We start from the raw sequence: 11,577 nt of genomic DNA, 5'->3' as shown, positions 1-11,577 counted from the left end.
GAAGAGCGTGTTTGTGTCTGTCCATTTGCAGAGTGAATAGTGTGCACGCCCGTCTGAATGTGTGTGTCTGTGTATGCGTGTGTGAGAGTGTGCGTGCATATGTCTGTGTTCATGGTAGGGTAAGTGTGTTTATGTCTGTGTGTCTATGTGCAGAGTAAGTGAGAGCAAGCACCCGTCTGTGTGTGTGCGTGCAGGAGGGAGAGTGTGTTTGTGCCTGTGTTCATGTGCCGAGTGAGTGAATAGTGTGCACACCCATCTGTGTGTGCGTGAGTGTGCATGTATATGTCTGTGTTCATGACAGGGAGAATGTGTTTGCATCTGTGTCCACATGCAGACAGTGAGCGCGTAGAGTGCGTGCCCATCTGCGTGTGTGCATGTATCTGTGTGTGCGAGCATCCATGCATGCGTGTTCATGGCAGGAGGGAATGTGTTTGCCTCCATGTGCAGAGAGTGAGTAGAGTGTGCACTCGTCTGCATGCGTGCCTGTGTGTGGGTGCATGTATCTGTGTTGCTGGCAGGGAGAGTATGTCTGTATCTGTGTGTCCATGTGCAGGGAGTAAGTGAGTACTGTGCACCCATCTGCGTGTGTGTGCCTCTGTGTGTGTGTATGTTTGGCCATAGCGGGACAGGGGGAGCAGGGAGAAGTGGGAGGCAGGGTCCCCCAAGCCTCAACCCCCCCCCGCCAGCATCAGGAGGGGAAGGGGCCCTGTGCCCCACCCAACAGCCCAGCTCCTGTGGGAGAAGGAGGGCTCCAATTTTGTGTTTGCCCAGGGCCCCAGTACACATTAAATTCACCTCTGGGTGTGGAGTTGGCATGGGGCCAGATGTGAAGCAGTGCAGGACACTGGGTGGAGGTGGTGGCCACCATGTGCAAACTCATGTGTTCGCCATCATTCTTGACGGGCAATTGGCTAGTATTTCATAAAAACTAGACGTAGTCCACTGCTACTTACAGCCACCTTAACCAATCTGAAATACCCAGAACTAGATGAGATCCCTAACATGAGAGAGGGAGAGGGAAAAAAAACAACCCTTGTATAGAAGCCATAATGCGTCCATTACTATTTTCCCTTGTTCACATAACAAGCACAATCACGTAAAGATAAAAAAATACGTCCTTTTCAGAAACTCATCAACTATTAATAAAGGATCAACTCTTTCTTCAAATTTGACCACGGGTTTCATCTTAAATGCTTATGATATGTTCTTTTTCTAGTATATTCTAAATATAGTCTACAGCTACATTCAAAATTAATGCAGCTGCTTCCCTAATCCTAGGGCACTGACAAGGCGCCATGAGTGAGAGCACCCCTAACCCAACCTATTGGGTTGGCGGGATAGCAGGGGGGAGAAATTGAGCCTGCCTGCAACTGAAGAGCCATCTCTCCCCCAGCTCCGCCAACTCCCTCCTCCTCAGTGCTTTGGGGCTGTCTGTCCGGGGCCGTCTCTAGGAAGATGGAGTGGAGGGGAGTGGAAGCGAGCTGCCAGCTGGGGTTTGCCCAGCCTGAGCTGGAGAGGCCAGGGCTGAGAGAGTGGCCCACAAGACAGGGGCCTCCAATCTACCCACCCCCTACCAACTCAGGAGGCTAACCTCAGGAGCTCAAGCGGCAAACCTTCACCTGTCCTTACTGCAGATAGCCCCAATCGCACCACAAATTAATCCTAGGGAACACAAGTTCCCTAAGACTCTGCAAAGTGGAGTTCTTTCATCTGACCCCTCATTTGACAAAGGTTAATTTGTCATGTGATCGGCCGCTTTAAAAGTACTCTGCTGCCATGGATGTGTGTCATGGCACAGCTGTAAGTGCTTTCAGGGGGCCGATCATGCAACAAACGTAAATTTCTGTCTGCGCCCCTGAAAGCAGCTTCCCTCCTCTTACGTGCCAACCACCTTATAATTTATCTTTAGTCAAGAATCCTCTTCCTTTTGCTTAGTTTTCCATATAATTTCCCCATCAACTCAGAATCATCAGTAAGCACCAGTATTATCATACCGAGTCCTTCCATCACATGCTATACTTGCAAGTGTTTTAAAGAATAGCTTTCACCTTTGCAGTTAAATTCATCTTACCAATATTTTCCTTACAATTTCTGCACTCACATTTCCTCAACTCCAATTGTTGTGTCCCTTCACACCTGATGAACCATAAACCGTATCACTCGAAGAGAAAAGTAGAACAGGAATAATTTAGCCTTACAATAACTCAGTTCTGACAAAATCCTTCTTAGTTTTCCATGCATTCCTTGGCCAAAGCAGACAGAACTGAATAATTTTAATTCCTGCTTTTGAGGCAATATCTTCTAGGGATATGCAAAATGGGCCATATTCAATTCGGATTCAGATTTGGTGCTAATCAGGGACAGTGATTCAATTAATTGATTCAGATCACTGTCCCGATTCAATTCAGCCGAATCCGAAGATTCGATGCTGATTAGAAGAATCAGCGATTCGGCCACAGACACAGCTTTAAATGTTTTTTCTACATACCTTGAGGTACCAGGCATGACTCGTGAATGCTGCAATGGTGGGGCAGAAGTGCAGAGGGGGGCCCCACGTGCTTGGTAGTGAACCTGGAAGTGGACTGGAAGTTCTTCCGGTCCAGTACCGGGTCTGCTGCTGAGCGCACTGGGAGCCCATGCTCCCAGACCCAGGAGGCACCAGTCACCGAGTCAGGGGGTGTGGGGGAGCCCCTCAGCGGACCCGGAAGTTCTTCCGGTCCACTTCTGGGTCTGCTGCTGAATGTGCTGGGGACCCTCCCACGCACCTATGGGACGCTCCATCTGCCCCACCATCTTAGTATTCACGAGCTGTAAAAATACAGCTCTGGTACCATGAGGTATGCAGAAAAAACATTTAAAGCTGTGTCTGTCTGAATCATCGAATCTTTCCGAATCAATTCGGAGGGTTCCGATTCGATTTGGAGAGATTAAAGGGTCTCTTGATTCAATTCGGATTTGTAGATTCAGTCACCAAATCAGGCCGAATATCTGCCCAATCGAATCAGAGACCGAAGCTTCGCACAGCCCTAAATATCTTCACCACCTTTTACACACGGGTTACTACCCACAGGCACAGCACAGTTAGAATTATCAGAAGTTTGGTAAACTCATAATTTTCTCATTCACCTCTGAGATCCCCCAGTGTCTTTACTGCTTCAGTTTTCCTTACTGAAGTAAGCTCCAGGTGCCATTCTTCTGAAATACAGCCAAATGCTAGCCCCTCTTGCTTCTAAACTAAATGGAGTTGAAAAACAATTTCTCCTAAGATAAGATGCCTTGGATGCTGTAAAAAGTTACGCACGTGCTTGATTTAATTGTCTGAGGAGCTTCACTTAAGTCAGTGAGACTCGGGTTAAATCTGTACAGAACTATGCCTAGTTATCATAGACAAGAAAAACAGATCTTTAGTGTTATTTAAGCATCAGGATTTTAGCTGACAATGCAGTCTTTTAAAGACATGATGGAAAAGAATAAAAAAAGGCTACAAGGATTAAATAATCTTTGCAGAACACTTACAAAATACCACAATTACTCACATCCAAGACAATATTCCCTCCCCCCCAAATGAACATACTCACTTGAGACCTGAGTACCAGCCTGGAGCTCTGACTTTGGCACAGAGCTGAAGCTAGAGCTGAGCCACTGCCTGCAGCAGGCAGGGCATCTCATATGGTGGGGGAGAGGGCTTGCAGTGGGGAAGATCACTGTGGGGGAGCACAAGGGAGATTGCATGGTGGGGGGCAAACAGAGGAGACTGTGCAGTGAGTGAATGGGAGATCTGTGGTGTGCAGCTTGCGGGGAGCACAGGGGAGATGGCAGCCTGTTCCCCTACACCCTCCCTCAGCTCCAGCTGCAACCCTGACCCAGTCAGGCCTGGAGCTGCCACTGCCTGGCTAGGCTGGGCTAGGACCAGGGCTACCACTGCTGACTGCGCCAGAGCCAGAGTGGGTACCGCTGTGGAAGGTAAGCAGCAGGGGGGAATGGGGTGTGCAGTGGGGTGGGATGAAGGACCAGGCACTGGGCAGGGGAGGCACAGGCAGGCAAGGGGTGATGGGGGTGGGGCAAGGAGGGGACATGTTGGAAGACATCAGGCAGCAAGGAGTCAGACACAAGGGGGGCAGAGGGTCAGGCACAGGCATGGAAGGACAAGGGCAGGGGGTAAGAAGCATTGGTCTGGCCCTTCACCCCTCACTACTGCTTTCCCCACATGAGTGGGGTAAGGGGGGAAGTCATGATCATTCAATTTGAAACAACCCTCCAACAACTAGATTCTGTATATGGAAAATTAAAACACATTTATAAATTTCCACGTATAGAATCCAGTTATTGGTGGCAGGCTGCCTTGCATGCAAAATTACCTTGGATTAGGGCAAACAAAATAATATCTGGTCCTTAATACAGACACAGCCACTATACATTTGGACAGACCCGGGCCTACCCCTAGAAGCTCGACAGGTCCCCAAAGGAGGTGGAGGAAGCATGACCCTTCAAGGACAAAACTCCCCCCCACCAGGGCCCTGCCTCGCATTCAACAAATGCGGGATTGAAACCAGCTCCAGAGCAGTCACACATCTTGCAACAGCAATGTCGGACCTTTTTACAGCCAGGGTCTATTTTTACAGCGCGAGGATGACTTCACACCAGGGGATGGTCTCCACATATTGCGCACTGAATCACAGTCGATAGCGCGATCTATGTAACATGTAGCCGGGCCTAAGTGTGAGCACCCGCACCACCGCCATCCACCAAACTCTGCTTTCTAGCCAAGGCCCGAGGGCTGGACCCCGCCTCCTCTAAAAAAAGGAACCAGAGCCCGACAACCGGTTGCTTGCGTCACTGGGCTCATTATTACATCATCGGGGCTCGACTGGACAGAGGAGGGAGGGAGGCACAACTCTAGACAGGCCCCCATGGGGCTGAGGCGAAGAGGGGGCGGGGCCGGGCGAGGTGGGCTCTCCCGAGTGGCGTCACGGAGGGTCTCCCACGTCAGCAGCCCGCTCGGCTCTAGCTGCAGAGCTCAAGAGACGCCCCAGCCAACGCACATGCGCCCCCGGGGCTCCCCCCCTGCCCCGCGCGCAGTGGTACCTTCCTGAGGGGCATCTCCCCCTCCGAAGGCACCCGTTAGCCACATCACGTGGCACGAGAGTCCGGGGGGAGGGGTGGGGGCGCGGAGCTCCCAATCAACCCGTTCTCACTCCTCGGCCGGAGGCGGGGCCCGCTCCCTTCCCCGCGCGCCTCGCCACGCCCACTCCATTCCAGCTTGGCGCTGCGGCAAGCTCGGCTGCTGATTGGGCAGGCGAGCCGGAACGGGCGTGACGTCACAGAGAGGAGGCGTTCCCCTTCCCAGCTTCTTGCCCCGTGGCGGGGGCGGAGGAAGAACGAGCTGTGCTTCCCTACCAGCTTGTGCGCATGCGCCAGAGGCTGCCCCAGTCTAGTCTTAGGGGGGGAGCGATGGGCGGCGTCTTCAGTGATTCATCACTCCGGCACTAGTGCTAGTGCAAATAGATGCTGTAGCGATAGCAGGCAGGAAGGCAAGGTCAATGGTCCTGCAAAGTACGTTTTGCCTCTTGCTGACTTGTCCCAAAGTGTGCTTTCATGGTTGTGCAGTCACTGGCCTTTCTGATTTTAAATCAATAAGAGTGTCCTATCATCACATCCAGGTTTTGCAAAAATCTGGTTGGTTTAATAAAAGAGATCATCTCTACCATGAGTCCTGATTGCCTGCCATCAGAAGCAGGCAAGGTTCTTGTCAATCCAATGTCTTTTGTTCGACCAACTAAAACAGTTGGAAGGAAAAATGCTTCTTTGCCTATCATTGCACTGAGCCACTTTGATACATGACAAAACACAGTATTTGAAGCTGTACCCTACAGCAGCCAGAACTCCAGCAGAGAAAAAATGTTTCTGTTTCAAATCACAGCCAAGGCCATCCTTCTGTAAGAAGACTTCCAAGTGGCAAAGACGTCCAGTGTGGAACTGGAAGCCATGCTGGCTAGAGGAAGAAAGCAGGGCCAAGAATGAACCTGAGTGATAGAGCACAGTCTCTCTCTCTCTATCTTTGTAGAGATGCCCCGAAAGTAGCTGAGTCTGGATTGCCTTTCTACAAATCATCTCCTCCCAAAGGTCTCAGGGGAGCAACATCTTCCCCTAGAATCCTTTGAGTATTCCTGTGAGAAGAGATGACACGAGCCAATAACTTTTCTTGGTTTTACTTATTAAATTGTTTCTAAAAAATAAATAAGTAACCAACTGATCCACACAGGGCAGAATACACTAAATCAGTGGTTCTCAACCTTTTTTGTACCAGGAACCCAACCCAATGTTTGTAAACATTGATGGCCAACCCTGACCCAGTGCCCCTCATTTTACCAGCCTGCAATGGAAAAGCCATAGTTTCCCACATTTTTATCCTTTAAAGGAGAATCTATTTTTAAAGTTTGTTTGCAACCCTTTCATATATTCTTGCAACCCACTTTTGGGTCATGAGTCATGACCCACAGGTTGAGAAACGTTGCAGTAGACTATTAGACAAAATAGAAAAAATAAAACTGCATAGTGAATATTATAAATATATTTAATCTTTATATTTCAACTGTGTTATCCTTAGAAGAGAAACAAAATATTTTAACTCCTATTATTAAAAAAAAACCTTAGGGACATTTAAAGAACATTGCATTTAATTTTCTATGATACCCCTAAAATAACAATGCTTTGCAATCTGTAAATGGAAAGGTTCCCATTTTGATACAAGTTAATTAAAAGATAAGGAAGTTTAAGTTTTCAAATCTGTGAATTTATGAAATCTGAAAAGATTTGTTTATTTAGGCATTAATTTTTAGGTATTACGCATAATTTTTTTCAACACAGCTCCTAAATGTTTCCAAGATATAAGAATTAGCTATTGGCACTTCCTAAACCTTTCCTAAATTAGTTAAATATAAATAATTTACATTTAAGTTGGTAACTGTGGGTGATTTTACAACACAAAATTATTTAATAGTATATCTTTCATATAAAGTACCATAAAATATTTCAAGTCCTTTGGAAACAGATTTTTTGGGGAGAGGGTGAATTGCCAACCTCCCACCAACTTCAATGGAAGAATATTCAGAATTTGTCCTTCACTGACATTTTGATGTTTAGGCATATTTCATACTGCAGATGATGCTGAGGCAGCTAATTCACTCAGTCTAGATGCACACAAACATTCAATTCTGCAGTCTTCGTGACATTCTAGAGATTATCAACTTTTTGAGGTTTCTGAGTGAGCAACATGGAAGGTTAGATTTTAAAATGTTGAAAATTAAGACAGATTAATACACGTGTCATGCCAGCCCCACAATACATTAAAGAGAACTGCTTGAACTTATGTTAGTTGGCTCTGCAGAAATGGGACAGGTTATGGCAGGGGTGGGCAATTATTTTGGGTAGAGGGCCACTTACTGAGTTTCAGCAAGCCATCGAGGGCCAAATGACAGGCAGCCCAGGGCAGATTAATATTAATTTTCTAATTTTTTTAGGGGCCCTGTGGGCCGGATAGAATGACCTGGCAGGCAACATCCAGCCCCTGGGCTGCATTTTGCCCACTCCTGGGTTATGGAGATGGCAGGTATAACAAGAAGTGTGTCAGGTTTTAGGAAGGCAAAATGTACTAATCTTTATATATGTGCTGAAAGGTATTATTTTAATACTGTTTATCTTCTGCTTGTGTTTAAATCATAAGTAGTATTTGAAAATGGCTACAGGGCAATTGCATGTCTTCATATATTCATTTTGCCCTAGTAAAGTCATAGTGCAACCGTTAATGTAAGTACTGCTCTGTGTTTGGCCAGCAGAGGGGAGTTTTGTACAAAATAGAGCACTTTTCAATGCTACTGCCCTAGCATAATCTAAAAATCACTACAATTTCTCTATACACTATTTTGTGGAGGCTGACACTTTCATATAATTTCTTTTTTCTTTCTATCGGCGCTAAAAAGAAACAAAATACTACCTTTTGTGGAATCAGAAAAAATATATGCCTTAAACTTTGATTATTTTAGTTCTAAGATGACATAACCGCTTTGTGGAGAATTGCTGGCTCTGTATAGTAGAACAGATAAGAGAAAGTGTTTGTTCTTTGTAACTCCTCTGCAACTGCTTCGCTCACCGCGGCCTTGAAGATAGCAAAAAAGTATGTACAAATCTGATTTCCAGGTGCAAGAAGGAGGTTTGTGAACTAACCTCGCCTCCCCCATTAGTTCCCATCCTGATTACAGCAAAGAAATAATGAAGTAATATTATAGCCGCTTTTCATGCTAATTTCACTATATGATCACGTGAGTTGTAAGCAACTGTTAAAAAGTATATAAGCCTCCTGATTTTGCTCTTGGGGGGGACCCCTTCCAAGTGCTTGCGAAATCCATGTCACTTTGGAGTCCCCCCTACAGCTGTAGTTTCTTTTGAATAAAAGCTTCTGCTGACCTGACCCAAAAGTATGCTGCGTGTGTTTCCACGACAATTCCTGGTGCCGTGACTCAGATCCAGAACACAGGCTGAGAAAGGAGGACCGCAGACTGCCCCCCACTGAACCCCGAGGTGCCAAACTTGAGAGGTAAGAGACCTAATTCAAAATCTCTATTGGGGTTTCGGAGGAGGACTGCCTGTAGGCTCCCAACTTGGCCGTGGTAACTGGATCTGAACCTTGTTAAAACAGGTCAGTCTGAACCTTACTGCCGGCTAAAATTTTCTGTCTGGTAAAGGATCCCATTTTGTGTCTGGTAACGTACGTTTTATTTAGGGAGAAACTGTATGAAGCACCTTCATCCTACAGCACATCGGGCTTGTCGTTAATTAACTAAGGCGGTGTGGGGGAGGAGGTCTGGCTGACTGAATGAATGTGCATGTGTGTGTATTTAGAAATATGAGCCACTGACCAGGTCTGAGACTACGGTTGGGTTCAGCCGCCCCAATTCTGCCTGACAGGGCAGTTTTGAAAGCAAGGGGGCCCAACTGGAACCTCGTGACCCAGTGGACAGGGCTTCCCAGTGATTGAATAAATGTGTGTGTGTGCATTTAGAAAAATGAGCCACTGACCAGGTCTGGGACTAAGGCTGGGTCTAGCCGCCCCGATTCTGCCTAAAAAAGGTAGCGTCGAAAGCAAGGGGGCCCAGCTGAAACCTCGTGACCCAGTGGACAGGGCGTCTGAGTGATTTTGTCTTTTCCAAACCCCTTGTCCCAGTAGCTTCTGCCGAGAGCAGGAGTGAAAGGATTCCTCTTGTGTTTCCCATTCCCATTTCCATTTTATGAGCCGGTGTCGGGTCAGAAGCCTTTTGTCTGGGCAGTGAAAAACTGCGGGGCAAGGCACTGAGCGGCCCGGACATCCTAAATAAGCCTCTCCTACGTCTCCCTGTGTGACTGAAAATGGGAACGAGTCAGTCTAAACAAGTTCCCGTCCCCCCTAAGGGGACTCCGGCGTACTTTATGTACACACACTATTCTCCCGAGGCTTGCAAGTACCTGGATAAGTGGAACTGGTATACTAGGGATGATCCTGTGAAGCATTTTCCACAAGAAGGAACATTTGATCAGGATAAAATAGTGCACTTAAGAGGGGCTTTAGAGTCCCGTGGATCCAAAACACCACAAAACCAGTGGGACGCGTTCTTTTATTGGTATGATGAAATGTCCAAAAGGCGGACAGAATCTCAAACTAGGAGCCTAAAAGACTCTCAAGAAAAATTAAAACAGCAGTTACAAGCTGTTCGGGAGAAATTGGCTGCTCCCCCAAATTACACGCCGGCCACCGCTCCGATGTATCCAGCATTGCCCGGGGCGCCCCCACCACCGGAGCCAGCAGAGGATATCCTTGACCTTTGTTCGAACCCTGCTCTCCTGGGACTCCCACATCAGCAACAACCGGTTCAACATCAGGCTGCAGCCCAGGCTAGTAACTCATTAGCTGAAGCTCCTTCAGTAAATCCATCCACGGAGCTTAATAGTCTGGACTCATCCACCATATCTGCCACTCAATCATCACCAGTGTGGCAATTTACTCCTGGGTCACAACCCACCACAGGTGTATTTAGAAGAATGGGAATAGGCATGGAAAGATCTCCCATCAATCTTAGATCCCGAGCTGCACAAGTTTACCCCCTAAGACAAATGCCAGGCATTGGCACCGATGGACAAAATATAGTAACCGTGCATGCACCCTGGACTCCAGGTGATCTCTACAATTTAACTCAAAAATTCCCCAAAATCAGGGAAGACCCAGAAAAATTTCAGGAAGAATTGCAGACTGTTATAAATTGTTATAATCCAACATGGGCTGACATTAATCAGCTCATGCGATCGATTTTGCCCAAGGAAACTATGCTACGTCTGTATGCTGCCTGTACTTGGCCAGATCAAAACCCAGGGATTGGCCAAGACTTTATTGACAAGAGAAATGCTTTGGTTCAGGCAGTTCTCACAATTTGCCCAAAAAAGGCAGACTGGACCAAAATAAATACCTGTAAACAAAACAAAAATGAACACCCCAGTGACTATTTGGAACGCCTCAAACAGGCATTTGAACGATACTCAGGAATGGATAACCCAGTCGGAAATGCTAAACAAGCAATAGTGGCAGCATTCATCCAGGGACTTAACCCTAAAATTGCTGAGAAAATTCAAACAGTAATTATTGGCTGGGAAACTAAAGATTTGACTGAAGTCCTTGCTGCGGCTAACCATTTTCATAACAAATTGGAACGGTCTAAAGACAATGCCGAGTTTAAGTTAATGGCCTTACAGATTTCTCAGTTGCAGGGTCCAGGTAGAGGAAGGGGACGAGGACGGGGAAGGGGAGGCCCGGGTAGATTCAGGGGAAGAGATAGATCCTTGAGCCCACAAAACCCAGGCTATGGGAACCAATGTCATTATTGCAAGCAAGAAGGACATTGGAAATCAGAATGCCCCAAGCGCCCCGGCCAAGGACCCAGACCCCAGTCCCTGCCCCCACCTCCACTTCCTGTCAATTTTCCCAGTGTTGAATAGGACAGCCTGAGGGACAGTGACATCATCGCTCCTTTGCTTGCTACTGACCAATCTGGTCCGTTTGTTGAATGCCTTATTTCTGGTAAACCTGTCTCCTGTCTTGTCGACACCGGAGCATCCCGCTCCACGCTAAAGGCTGCTGAGTTTCCTTTTCTACCTTATTCTCCTGAAACTATAAATGCTGTCGGTATAGGCGGACAACCTATCCCACATCCCGTCTCTGAACCTGTCTCCATCTCTATTGGCCCTTTGTCTGAAAATCATGCCTTTCTTCTTAGCCCCTGTGCACCTGTCAACCTTCTTGGTAAGGATTTGTTGTGTAAACTGGGATGCGTGATTTATTGTAGCCCAGATGGTGTTTACCTTGAGGTACCAGAACATAGGGAAACTGAGCTTGTGGCTTTGCTAACCCAGGAGTACTCTGAACCTGACACTTCCTACTTGCAAGAGGAACTGTTGGCACGAGTACCTCCACAGCTGTGGTCCACCCATGCAAATGAAGTGGGGCACATGCTGAGTGCTGAACCAGTGCGTATCATCTTGAACCCTGCCAAGCCA

General features: G+C 47.3%; 1 protein-coding gene across 8 annotated transcripts in view; it reads right to left on the bottom strand.

Moving 5' to 3' along the window:
- Positions 1 to 5,246, bottom strand: part of SPIDR (scaffold protein involved in DNA repair) — a 357,525-nt gene extending 352,279 nt beyond the window's left edge. For all 8 annotated transcript variants that reach the window (XR_003093435.1, XR_003093436.1, XR_003093437.1 and 5 more), the window contains exon 1: positions 5,086 to 5,246. Coding sequence is in view for 1 of the 8 variants with exons in the window: in XM_014518777.2 (XP_014374263.1) it covers positions 5,086 to 5,100 (15 nt within the window). In the remaining 7 variants the exon portion in view is untranslated. The remainder of the gene's footprint in view (positions 1 to 5,085) is intronic.
- Positions 5,247 to 11,577: the final 6,331 nt, after the last annotated feature.

Source organism: Alligator sinensis, unplaced genomic scaffold (assembly GCF_000455745.1).
Source record: "Alligator sinensis unplaced genomic scaffold, ASM45574v1 scaffold615_1, whole genome shotgun sequence".
In the NCBI taxonomy this organism is placed as follows: domain Eukaryota; kingdom Metazoa; phylum Chordata; order Crocodylia; family Alligatoridae; genus Alligator; species Alligator sinensis.
Note: the sequence above shows the minus strand (reverse complement) of the source record. Positions and strands in the feature narration are given on the sequence as shown.